The sequence below is a fragment of the Puma concolor genome, chromosome A1 (genome assembly GCF_028749965.1).
Source record: "Puma concolor isolate L17-30 chromosome A1, mPumCon1.1.hap2, whole genome shotgun sequence".
Lineage (NCBI taxonomy): Eukaryota > Metazoa > Chordata > Mammalia > Carnivora > Felidae > Puma > Puma concolor.
Genome location: NC_141667.1, coordinates 67200387 through 67213626, shown reverse-complemented (window position 1 = coordinate 67213626; position 13240 = coordinate 67200387). Strand labels below are relative to the sequence as shown.

General features: G+C 56.7%; 1 protein-coding gene across 1 annotated transcript; it reads right to left on the bottom strand.

Moving 5' to 3' along the window:
- Positions 1 to 183: 183 nt before the first annotated feature.
- Positions 184 to 13183, bottom strand: PRR7 (proline rich 7, synaptic). Its single transcript, XM_086680213.1, has 3 exons — positions 9444 to 13183; positions 872 to 1524; positions 184 to 682 (listed from the first exon to the last, which is right to left on the bottom strand). The coding sequence occupies exons 2-3, from the start codon at positions 1281 to 1283 to the stop codon at positions 285 to 287; spliced, it is 810 nt and encodes a 269-aa protein (XP_086536339.1). The 5' UTR covers positions 1284 to 1524; positions 9444 to 13183; the 3' UTR covers positions 184 to 284.
- Between the last annotated feature and the right edge of the window lie 57 nt (positions 13184 to 13240).

The following is a 13240-nucleotide window of genomic DNA, read 5'->3' as shown; positions in this document are numbered from 1 at the left end:
TTAGTTCCTCAATCTCAGGTCAGTTTTTAGGCAGAAGACGCGTTCAGGTTCTGGGTCGCCAAGGCCCAGGCACGCCTGGCTACCAAAACCTTGGGCGCAAGCAGTGGGTGCCCCCTCCGCTTGTACCAAACCAGATCACACACCTTTATTATCCTCAAAATGTAACAAACGGGGTAAGAAATCCCTCCCTCCCCACCCCTCCCCGCAGTCCAAGGGAAGCGTTTAAAAAGCCCCGCAGTCAGGCCACGAGTTCGCGGGTGAGGCCCGGAACGCCGGACGCCCCTCTATACGGCTGTAGTCCTCCCGAACAAGGGGATGGAGACCGGCAGGCGCCAAGCTCCGTGCTCCAGCGGCTCGCGGCTGCTGAGTTCCGAGTCGGTCCAGCTGGGGAAGACCCGGCGGCCACGGTCCGCCTGCAGACAGAGCGCAGGGCAGGGGGCCGCTGGCCGCGGAGCGCTGGGCAGGTGCAGCGCTGACGTGTAGCCCCGGTCCAGGAAGAGCGGCTTGTAGCTGGGCGGCGGCTGCTCCTGTTTCTCCGAGCTGTCGCGGCGGCTCAGAAAGGGTGTGACGATCTTGCGGTAGAGGCCGCGCGTGTCCGTGAGCACCTCACTGTAGGGCGGCGGCGGCTCGGCCATCAGCACCGCCTCTTCATAGCACGGTGGCTTGGACATGTCCGATTCCGCTGCGGAGTGGGAAATGTTCCGAGGGTGAGGCCACCCGTCCCTGGCCTCCGGCCAGCTGCCAACCCCAAGCCCAGCCCGCTACCTCCTAGGTTCTCTGGGAGGCTGTCCCATGGAAGGCTCGCCTGTTAGTAGTGATCCCGCCCACCTCTCAGTGGCCCTCGTTGCCCACGGCAGAGGTCTGGGCTTACCTTGACGCGGATAACTCCAAGGCCGCGGCGGCACTGAGAGGTGCGGGGGCGGCGGATGAGGAAGCGCGTGGTGGTGTGTGTGCGCGTGTGCGTGTGGCTGCGCCGGCCCGTGGTGCAGCAGCGGGTGGACGTGCACGTGCTGATGCGCGTGCGCCGGCGCCTCGAGACGGCCGCGCTGCGGTGGTGGTGGCGGCGCTAGGCCTGGGGGGCTTCCGGCCAGGCTGCCCTCGAGCTCGAGGGGCTCCAGCTCGAGGGCGCGGAGGTTCTGCTCACGTAGTCGTTCCTCCTGGCGCCGTTTGAGGCGGCGGCGCAGGAAGCTGCAGAAGCAGCAGAGTAGGACGATGAGACCCCAGATGAGCCAGAAACCGGCGAAGCACGTGAGGAACGTGTAGGTGCCCTGGGACATAACCATGGCGGCGGCGGGGCGGCGGGTCCTCGGCTGCTTCACTGGACACTGGGTTCCTCTACGTGGCCCCGGGCCCGCGCCACGCTCCCAGGCGCCGCCAGCGTCACTCGGGGACCTGCGGCCGGGGGCTGCTCGCGGCGGGGCTCAAGTCGTGCGCGCGCCGGCGGGGGGCAAGAGCAGCGGCGCCCGCTCCTTCCCATGGCGCCGGTGGGAGCGCGGGTGGGCCTCACCCGGGGCCGCGCGGGACCTGTAGAACAGACACAGGGCGCGGTGAAGGCGCGTTGCAGCCCCGACGACTTCCCTGCCTGCGCCGGTGCCCTGCGCAGTTCTGGGGAAGCCTCCTCTGCGGGAACCCCCGCACTCCCCCCGGGGCGGTGACGTCACCATGGGGATGACGTCATACCTCGAGGTTTCCCCGGTAGGGCTTTCCCGGATCTGAGACCCGGCCGCCGCCGCAGCTGAGCCGAGGGGACTCCAGGCAGGCCAGCAGAGGGCGCGCGAAGGCCAGTCTCGGCCTCTGTACTCAAGGGAGGTTCGCTACCCCACGGGGTACCCCAGCTCGGAAAGGGTTTCAGAGGCCCGTGGACAGACCCTCAGGGCGCTGAAGAGGAGTTTCTGCGCGGTTGCTTTGCGGCGGGTAAAGGGTGGCCCACCTCCTATAGCCCCACAAGCAGCCCACCGACGCCCAGCTTTAGCCCTAGGCATCCGCCGCTCTAGGCCTTGTACCCGCTCCTACCCATGGCCGCGCAAAGCATGGAACATCTAGGACCGCACTGCGGGCCTCCTGGTCGTCGCCGCTCTTGTAGAAGAGGCTCAGGAGGGGTCGTTCCGGCTGTTACTGCGTGCCACTGGCCTGCTTTTGTCTGCACGTCCGGGCGTGGGCTGTTCCCTTTTTTCCTTTCCTCTAGGCGCCTCCGCCTGTCAGATCCCAGCTCTGTTTCCCCAGCCTCCTACCAATTCGCAGCCTCATTGGCCCTACCCTCCTAGCACCAGTAGGCCTTATCAATTCCTTTACGTTTCTGCAGAGGGTAGGAAAAGTAGCTCGTTTGCACGTGTATCACCTGGCCCATGGGCGCCTCTAGTTCTGCCTCCTTCTTCCTCTCTACAGCCAGGGTTTAGAGAGGAACCTTGCATCCTGAGGTATGTAGGATGGAGCCCTGACTGTGGAGTGACGGGTAGCAGGCGATTGTTCACCACCCCCGCAGAACAGAAGGGTGCCCTTCTTGAATGCCTTATACCCAGGGTTTTCACATATAACCCTTTAGGGTAACTGCAGTTATTCCTATTTTGCAGACGGAGGGGATGGGGAGGTGGCAATTAGCTGTGTAGAGGGCAGATGGCAGTGCCTTAATTTGAACCCAAGCCTGGCCACAAAACCCTAGCCAGGGGTGGGAGAGTGCTGCTGCTTGAGCTACTTTGTGGGCCCCTCTTCCAGGAGCCCCATGGACAGCCCCCCATCCTCAACATATCCAAGGCACACACACATATTTAGCTCTGGGGGCCGTGGTGGGCCTGAGCTCCAAGCAGGAGGTCCACATCAAGCTGTCTCAGACTGTTCTGGCAGCAAGCTGGGGGGAAGCCAGGCCACGGGCCACCCCACACTTCTCCCAGATGGATCCTGTCTGATTCTCTGGCTGCCTTATGCCATGTGCCACTTGGTCCCCGTGCCAGTCCCTTTCTCCTGGGCCTGTGTTCCAGAACAGACAATGGCAAGAACAATAGCTCCACCCGCCCCCTCCACAACCCTGCCATGAGGCTGCCATGGCGACGCAGCCCAGATAAAAACACGATGCTGCCAGTCACTGGGAGTTAATTAAATCTGTTGTTCTCCTTTTCCTGAGCCCACAGGAATTTTCAGGAATGCTCTGAGGAAGCTGGCACTAACTAGGGGGCCCCTTGGCCTGCAGAGCAGGAATAGCTCCAGATCAGAAAAGGTACTTCTGGGACTGGAGGTGAAGGAGTTTAGCTGAATTAGAAATAGAAATACCTGCCAAGGACTGTCTACTGCATGTCAAGCCTTGTTCTAGGCCCTTTCCATTTGGAATCTCACATGATATGTAATACCTCCTTCTCAGTAGGGGCCCATTTGATAGATGAGGAAACAGGGCCAGAGAAATGATTTGCCCCAGGTCACACAGCTGATAAGGGGAGGAGTAAGGATTTAGCTGAGTCTGAATCGAGAGTCAGTCAAAATACTTTCCATTACAAGACCACTGAGACATAAATGAAGAGCCCAGTGCATGTGAGCACTTGGCACATGAAGACTTGGCAGCCATGGGGATACTGAGCTGACTGGCCAGCTTGTAGCCAAAACATACCTTTCTGTTCCTTCGCACCAAAGCCCTGGGGCTTCTGGCCACCATGCCTCAGCTCAAGAGTAGGAAAACGCTATAGAGTGGAGAAATGGGATGGCAGCTCCAAGGTTAACAAGGAACAAATAACAGAGACTCTGCCCTGAGGGGCCCAGCTCAGCTGACTGGGCATTAAGGTGGACAGAGGCAGGCCACAACCAAGACTCTCTGGGTGCCAATGTGGCCCCTCAGCAAGGAGGCAGGAATCACTGCCATATTTTATGGATTAGGCCGCTCTCTGTCATGCTGGCGCCAGTGCCCAGTTTGAGTGGGCATGGGTTTGATGCTAAACACTCCCTCTTAGGCTACTACTTCACTCAGTGGTACTCTGGCAGGCCCAGAGGGCATGGGTCCTGCCAGAGGCCTCCCTCCGGCCTGTGTCTGGCCCACTGGGAGTTGCTTAGTACATTTCATCTAATCCACAGTAGGTGCTCAACACATAAATGTCAAGAGACCTTTCCAGATGCTCTTCCTGACAGACCAGGCTTCTCCAATCTTCCTCAAAGAGCTGTCCCTTTACCCCTTCGTACTTCTGTGCAGGCTCCTGTCTGTGTCTGGGGAGCCCTTCAGTGCAGATCCTGCCTGCCACCTCTTACTCACAGTCACGCACCCTCTCCATCCCCTCCAGACTCTCCAGAGCAAATACCGCATTTGTCCAACTCCAGCTGTGTGCTAGGGGTTGTGCCTACCCCCTTAAGTCTGCCATTTTATGATTTGTTTCTTCTTTCTCCTTTCTTACCTTCTTGCAGGTTATTTGAACATTTTTTTTAGGATTCCATCTTGATTGATTTACAGTGTTTGTGAGTGTATTGTTTTGTATGTTTTCTTAGGCCACACACTCACTGGGGTACAGCAGGGGGACACAAACAAGACCCCAGGGAGTGAATTTCTTAACCTCTGTAATGCCAGTTTCCCCATCAGTGACCATGGTGAAAACTGAGCTAGTCCATGCAAAGGGTTTGGAGATGCCCAACACACATTAGTGCTGATGATGGCAGCTTCGGAGCTGGGGATGCAGAGATGTGCATGTCCTTTAGGTGCTCCCTGCCTGAGGGCTGGATGTCACAAATCATTCTCAGTCATCCTACAAACTAGGTTAGCATTCCTCCCATTTGACAGATGAGAGCACTTGGCTCAAAGAAATCAAATGATACCCAAGGTCACACAGATTTCTTATTCTGGTGCCTGGTGCACTGCTGTGGGCATCTACCACATTGCTCCTCTGCATGAAGAACCCCAGTAATCTTAGACCCTTAAAATCTACTAGATCTTTTATCTCAGTAAAGGGCCCACCATTTGCTCCAGCCACTAAATTCTGTTTTTACCCTCAGTGCACTGTGCCTTCATCTGTCTACTTCCTTTGGTCCCCCTGCCACTACTTCGCCAGGCCCCCATCATCTCTCACCTGGGCCCCTGTCACCATGCTTGCCACCGCCCTCTGTACTTCCATGCTATGCTCCTGTTCAGCCTACCCACTTTCCACATTGTTGTTTCCCCCAGGCCCTTTCCTGCCTGAATCCTCTGGCAACTCCCACCCCTTCAGGAAGCAGCCTAGCTCTTTAAGACAGTGTAGATGCGTGCCTCTTAAACTTGAATCAGCGTCAGGGCTATGGGGAGGGCTTGTTAAAACAGAGTGCTGGGCTCTGCTCCCAGTGTTTGCTTCAGTAGGTCTGGGGTTGGACCCGAGAGTTTGCATTTCTAACAAATTCCCAGCAGATGCTGATGATGTGGTCCAGAGAGCACACTTGGAGAACTGACCTAGATCATGGCCTCTGGGATGAACTCCTGCCAAGGCATCTTCAGCCTCACCTCTCAGTGCCCTTCCCTCTGCAACCAGCCTGTGTTTCCATCCTGCACTGCTAAGTCGTGCTTTCTTTCCCCGAAGTTCTTGCCCCCACACTTACTACTCAGCTTCATGGCCTCACTGTCACTTTGCTGGACAAGTCAGCTCCAGGTGGCCTTACTCCCCAGGGTTGGAGAAATCCAGGGATGTCAAAGTGTGCTGCGGTTGCCTGTGTGCGACTCCAGAGGTTGCATCTGTCTTGTCATCTGGCACACAGATGGCAGCTCCAAAACCACTTGGTAGGAGTGACTGGAGATGCCTAGTTCCCTGTTTGGTCTTATAGCCACAGGACAGGAAACACTTCAAGAATGGATCTGGGGGCACCTGGATGACTCAGTCGGTTGAGTGTCTGACCCCCGATTTTGGTTGAGGTCATGACCTCACCATCATGAGATCAAGCCCCATGTCAGGCTCTACACTGGGCATGGAGCCTGCTCCAGCTCCTCCCTCTCCCTTTCCCTCTGTTCCCACCCCCCACCAAATAAATAAATAAATAAAATCTTAAAAAAAAAGAGCTGGGTCTGCATCCAATTCACTCCTGGGAAATGTCAGCCATTCACCAAAAAGTCAGTGAGAGAGAAGCCATCACCCAGCTCTCGACCTTCGCAGGGTGGTTTACAAGTGAGATGAGGACCCATCATCCATGTGAATAAAAGAAAATGGAGGCATATGCGAGGGGCTCTGGAATGGACAGAGGGAATCCCAGATGGCAGGGTTTTTGGGTCATAAGGTACTCAGAGCCACCAGTCAAGCGAAGGGACAAAGACTCAGACCAGAGGACAGCAGTGGGAGAATGTGGTGTGTAGAGTGAGGATGGCTAACCTGTCCTGCATATCCAGCACATGCCAGTCCCATTGCTGGCCTCTTCACATTCATTATCTCACACCCAGGAGGTGGCTGCTGCCATCCCCATTCTACAGACAAGGAGTTGGGCCCACATAGCCAGGGGGTTGTGAAGTCCAGGTGACTGCAAGGCCCACTGTCCTGGCAGGAAGGCAGGCACTGGTAACAATTTTACACTCCTCCCACACCAAGACAGACGAACTGAGGCCAGAGAGAGGATTGCCGCCATAGTCAGCCAGGCGTAGAGCTTACCCGAGCCTCATTTCCAGTTAGGCCAAGGTACTACAGGTACTAGAGGTGCTACAGGTAGCACCTCTGTGACCCAACCCTGGCACTGGGCCAGGAACCCAGGGCTTGGAAACTGTGAACAAGACAACAGACCGGGGTCACAGAGAGCTGTGGGCAGAGGGGCCCTGCGTGGCTCAGTGTCTACTGTACTCACATCTCTCCCTCCAAGGGAGTTGGCCACACCTCAGGGGCTGGGGTGGGGGGGAGGGGGGAGACGAAGATGCCCTCTTCAGAGAGTCAGCCTGGCATAACACACAGAGCACTAAAGAGAGAGCTAGGGTTCAAATTAGGCTGTGTGGCTCCATCCCAGCTGTTCCCATGTCTGAGCTGGAGTTTCTTTGCCTGTAAGACAGGGATGATGAGACCTGCCTAGGATTGCCAATGGTGGAGCAAAACTGATGAGGGAAGTGAAAACACTTCAAGACTGGTGTACACAGCTGCATGTGACAAACCAAAAGCCAACACTTCGCAGCTTCAAGAGGCTCAAATATGGAAACCAGCCCATGGCACTATATCTACACAAACCTGGAAGTGGTCCAGCAGAAACTACCATCGCTTTACCATGGACCAGAAGTCATGGCCTCGTGACTCTCAGGCTGGACACAGTTCATGGGCATGTTTTGTTGGCCCACAATCAATTCTTAAAAATATCCTGATTAGTTGCCAAATTTAAAACCCAGGAGATTTTACATAAAAGTCTGGATTCTTGGTTCATCTTAAAAATTATCTGGTCATTCCAAGTCCACATTCTCACATGGTGACATAAACTGTAGCTGGGCAGCTCCCCGGCCCACCTCACTCATTCCATTGCTCCTTGGGCCCTAGAGGCCCAAGGGTTTCCACCAGCTGAACTATAAATGAGCACCCACAGTAGCCAGCAGTACATGGATGGGCCCATCTCTGCTGAATTCTACCACAGCTAGGGCTGCAAGCTGATCAGGCCACAGAGCCCAAAAACCAAGAATTTGGGCATTGGGGGGTTCTCAGGTAACTGAGGTAGCCCTCACTCCTTAGTTTCGCCCAGAGAGAGAAAATGGAGGAAGGGAGCCAGCCCAGCAGCAGCACAGTCCTATAGAACATCTGGGTGAGCAAGAATCTGGCTGATTTTGGTGGAAGAAGGAAAAGTGTACTAAGGCTTGAAAGACGTAGGGAATTTCCTCACTGGAAGAATATGAAAGGAAGTTAAGAATGCTCCTCTAGAAGGCCCTACAGTTCTTTTCCGCAATAGATGGTGTGTGGCAGGCAGAGAGCTGCTGTGCCAGGAGAGAAACCTTCACTGAAGACTGAGTTCCACCACTTACTGGTTGTGTGACCTTGGGGAGATCACGTTACCTCCCTGAACCTTGGAGTCTTCATCTTTAAAATGGGGATCATAAACTTACCTGCACAATTGTAAAGATTAGGAGATAATGAATGCAGAACACTCAACACACAGCAGGAACAGAATGAAAGGAGCCTGTGAATAATTCCAAGGGCACTCTTGCCTGCAGCATCAAGACTCAGGACTGAGTTCGGGCACCACCCGTCTAAGGACATCTTATGCCAAGGCCTCAAATGCCTGGGGTAACGGTCACCTCTGGTGCCCCAGGACACTTCCCTGGATGGGAAAGGAAACCCAATGGTGGTTGTGGTCACTGGGCTGTTGAGTCCAAGGTCTGTGATTGGAGGCTGGCATCTGCTGAGTCAGGTCTGGGAGATCTGGCAGGAGGACCATTTCTCTCCCCAGCACCCTGCCGCTGTCGGCTGGGGGAGGTTGGGAGAGGAGCCAGAGGTCATTTCCTCTGACTCAGAGGCCATTCTCCTCCCAGAGGAGCTCCCCTGGAGGACAGCGCATCTCCATGTGGCGCTGGCCTGCCTGCTGGCCAACCTGCATGCCACCCAGCACAGTCTGGGCTTTGTGCTCAGACAAGAAAGGGACACTTGTGATCCAGACAATGGGCTGGGGCGCTCCCATTTGGCCTGAGCTTCAGCTTCCCTGGGTCAGCAATGTCCTTTTCCTCTGCTTCTACCCACTCTGCTCCCACCACTCCCTGGAGAATGGTGGCTTGGAACGTGGAGCAGAAACCCATCACCGGCCCTAGCCGCGGTTTGGCATATGCCCTGGCCATGAGGAGGAGGGACGTAAGCTTCTTTCTTCTCCCCTGGTAAGGAACATCGCCTCTGTGGCACCCAACTCGGGTCAGACCATTTTGCTGGCGAGTGGTGGTAGTGGTGGTGGGGGTGTCGGAACACAGACGCCGGACGGACGCAGCCATCAAGCCTCCTCCTCCCGCAGCAGGCCCAGGGGCTGGGCCGCCCCCACATTTGCAGCCACCCCAAGAGCCCTGCTGCGACGACTGCAGCCACGTGGGAGCTAGCTCGTGCCCACGGGGCCGCTCACCCCCCCCCCCACCCCCATCTTCGAGGAGCTGTGGAGGCAGGCACACCCAGACGGGTGAAGTTATTACCCCCACCGCTCGAGGGCGAGTCCCTGCACCCCCACTCCCCCTGCGCCCCTGGGCTGCGGCCCCGCGTGGGGTGGGGGAGGGGCGGGAGGGGGCGTCACCGCCCCGCAGCCGCGTTGCCTGGGAGCGCAACCCCGTTGCTGTGGCAACCGTTTCCAAGCGAACCGGTGGCGGCTCGCGCCCGGCTTTGGCTCCCTCGCTCACTGGCGCCCTCCCTCTCCCTCCCTCCCTTCCTCCCTCCGGAGTAGGCTGGGGGAGGGGCTGGCCGGGGCGGGGGTCCGAGGCCGCGACCCGGGGCCAAAGCTCGGAGCTGCCCGCGGGGAGGGGCTCAGCCCGGGACCATCTTCTGCCCGCGCTCCGGGCCCGCCCGGCCCGCCGCCGCCGCCGCGGTACTCACGGGCCCAGACATCCTCCTCGAGCTCGTCCTCCTGGCTCGGGGCGAGTGGTGCCGGCCCCGCGGACAGAGCCCCCGGCCTGGGGGAGGCGGCGACGGCGGCCCCGGGTAGCTGACTGTGGCAGCGAAGGCGGCTGCGAGCGCTGGGCTCGAGCTTCGGGGCGCGCACGGGCGCGTACACGGCGCGTACCAGCCCGGCGTGCGCGCGCGCGCGCGCGGCAGCCGGCAGGGGGCCCCCACCCCCAGCCTTTCGCCAGCGAGGAGGCTGTCCTGGGAGCCGAAGGCGGAGGACCTGGCACCCACCTGCCGCGCGGAGATTCAGGCGCGGAGACTCACACGCGGGGCGCTGGGTTCACCCTGCACAGGGAAAGCACGCGCCACTCCGCACCGCTCCTGGCAACAGGCTGTCCGGAACGGGCGCACGCAGGCAGACCGGGTGTACACAATCGGCCGAGCACACAGGATGCTCAGTCAAGCAGCTGACATACACATACAGCTCAACCCGGAAAGCACACACAAGTCCAGGCACCGGCCACATCCTGAAATGCACAGCACACATGTAGTGGGCAAGAGTTGGAGCAGGCAGGTTACCCCAATGTTGTTCCAGCTCACCAAGGCATGGCCCCTCCCAACTCATGGCCCCTCCCAGTGTGTCTTCAGTGAGCATACATCACCACTTCTACTAAGAAGTGGTACGGGGAGGAGACCCAGTGCTGGATCCATAGCCTTGGGCTTCATGGACCCTGCTCATACCCAGGGTACAGAGGTGAGCACTAGTGAGAGTCACCTCAGTGTCCGGCACCACACTGACAGCATAGAGCCTGCTTGGAATTCTCTCCCCTTCTCTCTGCCCCTCCCCTGCGCTCTCTCTCTCTCTCTCTCTCAAAAACAATTAAACTTAAAAAAACAAAAAACAAAACCCTCCACCACCATACCAGCTGGGACATTTTGGTTTGCAAGTGACAGAATCCCAAAACAAACAGGCTTGGACGCAGAAGTGTTTGACTCATGTAACTGAGAAATCCAGAGGTAGATTTTAGCTACGATCACAATTGGTTCCAGGTGTCCCAACAATGGTATCAGCCATGTATCTATTCTCTCCACTCTTTCTTCCGTTTGCATGATTCTTGAAAATTCCCATGTGGTGGCAAGGATGACCTCCCTGCCCCAGCTCTAGGTTTATATCCTGCCACCCAACCCCAGAGAAGAGAACCTCAATTCTTTCCCAATAATTCTAGCCAGCCCCCCAAAAGCCTTTTTGGATTCATTTTGGCTTAGTATCCTTCAGTGAACCAATCCAGTTGGAGGGATATGTGTTCAGCCACCCAGTATCCATTTCCTTTTCTTTGGTTACAAGGCACCCTATTTCATCGGGGCGGGGGGGGGGGGGGGACTCATTGCACCCCCTGGGTGCCATCATACTGGGCTTGTGAACCCAAGTGCCCTGCTCCCCCAGTGAACAGTGGGCAGATTTCCAGCTGGGCCATTTGGGCTCCTTGGGTTTGCAGTCAGGCTCAGTGATGCAGACACAAACATGGCTGTAGCCATCTTGCTTCTGGGGGTCATATCCTGATGAGAATGGGGACTGTGACTAAGACCCTGGAGGTGCCCCAGTTCTGGTTCTTCCTATCACGTCCCTCCATAACCTTTTTAACACTCTAAGTTAGTTGGAGAACAGTTCTGTCGCTTGCAACCAAAGATCTCTAACAGCTGGGTCCCACACTCTAGGTGTATGTGTACACAGGGGGTGTAAACCCAGCCCCATCTAAACCACATGGACTGAGACAGGAGGCTCCCCAAAGTAAACATGGGGTGCCTTTGTACATGCTAAGCGGACACCCTGACAAAACCAGTTAAAATCTTTCAGGGATTCCCTTGCCTTCTAGATGAGGCATCTTTTACATGGCTTTCAAAGCCCAGTGTAGTGCTGACTTTGGCTCCAGTTGCTCCCCTCTTTCACTTATCACACACTCATCACTCACCCCACTGCACCCACCCCAAGCCATGCTAAACCACTAGAGGCCCTAGACCATCCATCTGGCTCCTCCACCCAGGTATATCTGGCTCTGAATCCTGGAGGGTACTAACTCTGACATTTTTGTGGCCAAAGGGGCGTTGACCCCCACCTCCTCAGCAGTCCCAGCCCCACCAGGTCTAGAATCATCCCTGCCACAGTGCTGATCACACTAGGTCTTACCTGTTCCCATTTCTATCTCCCTACCAGAGAGAGCTCCAGACTGGCGGGGGCCTTGTCTACATCTGGGTCGCCAATTCCCACCATAGAGCTGGGTGGTTAGGTGACCTTAAGAAAGGCTTGTTGGGAAGTGAATTCTGGGAGTTTTCACTGCTAAGGAACTCATTGTGGCAAGAGCTTTGATGAGGTGAACTGTAGCCAACGAGTTCCCTGGGTGCGTACCAGGGAAGGGGGATTGTGGGAGGTCCCTGGTGGGAGGTTGTGACCTACCTACAGGCAGAGTGCTCCAGGGACCTACTGGTCCACCTGGCACCCACTCACCCTTGCACACCTGCTCAGGGTGGGCTTTGTCTTCTGCACAGACACTGAACTGCCCTCCCACCAAAACAGCAAATGTACCTTAGGCCCCAACCTTACACTTATGGGTAGGATCCAGCTTCATTTTCAGCTGGCTTCCTCACCATTCTGCAGCAGCCATTAACCAGCTGGAAGACCTTGGGCAAGGCCCTCTCCAGTTTCCCTCAAGAAGCAGCAGCACTCGTCCCACCTACTACCAAGAGCTGAGCCACCACCAGAGGCCCCTTCTGCTTAATCAGTGCTTAGAGCCTTCTGGCTGCCCTGGAGATAGCTATTAGCCTGGCACCCAGCACCCACTCTCCTAGGAGGCAAGAGTCCTGCCAGTGACCCAGGGGCTCAAAGAGGGGACTGGCCGCTTTTATGGATTCTCATAGCTGCCCTATGAGGTGATGGGTATCACACCCATCTTTCTAGACAAGAGAAGGGCCTATGCAAAGCTAGCTTGAAAAGCGGCCTGATGAGACTTGAACCCAGAACTGTCCAACTGCAAAGCTCATATAGCCCCTGTGGCACTAGTACCTAGCCTAGAACAAACCCTTACTGTGGTTACAGAGCATCCTTGGGGGGCTGGGGGCATTACGTATGGACTATGGTGCAGCAACAGGTTTATGAAGTCTGGGACAGACTTGTCAACAGACTCTCATCCCTGTCTTTGCATAGATGGGATGCTATGGAATGTTGCCCCAATCCCTCTGTGCCCAGGTGAATAAGTCTCCTTTAAGGCCTGGCTCAAATATTTTCAGAGAACCCTCCCTGATGCCCTCATGGCTGATCCCTACTGACCTCTGCCACAGCCTAACTCCCAGCATCACCACTGTCTCACCTCTACCCAGCCACATTTCCTGCTCCCAGGGCAGAGAGATGGCTCTAACATACCAGCCCTAGGCCGAGCACGCAACAGGTGTCCAGGTAAGACAGCGGGTAGATGTTTCTAACAGCAGCTTCCGCCTTGCTCCCCAGGCTGCTCCAAGCCCACAACTGGTGGCCAGACCACCTTGGCCTTGGAAGGGACCCTACCAGCTGAGCCTGCCTCTCTAGTACAGGTAGCGCCAGACTCACACCCTAGTGGGAACCCAAGGCTTCTTCCCTTAGGCTTCATCCCATCTAGGAAATTGAGAACCCACTGGGTATGCCCAAAGGCCACCAAGGCCTGGCTGCCTGGAGAGGCTACTCCAAGATCAGCTGGGGGTTGGGGGAGTGTGAGGGGGAGGGTTCAGGGCCTTGTTGGAAGGGCAGCTCCCACCAGGCC

What these genes read in the sequence shown, in the direction of transcription:
- PRR7 (XM_086680213.1), bottom strand. Translation starts at nt 1,283, where the DNA reads ATGGTTATGTCCCAGGGCACCTACACGTTCCTCACGTGCTTCGCCGGT. An exon ending in TTGGAGTTATCCGCGTCAAG is followed by an intron (nt 683 to 871) that starts GTAAGCCCAGAC and finishes CCCACTCCGCAG; the next exon opens with CGGAATCGGACATGTCCAAG.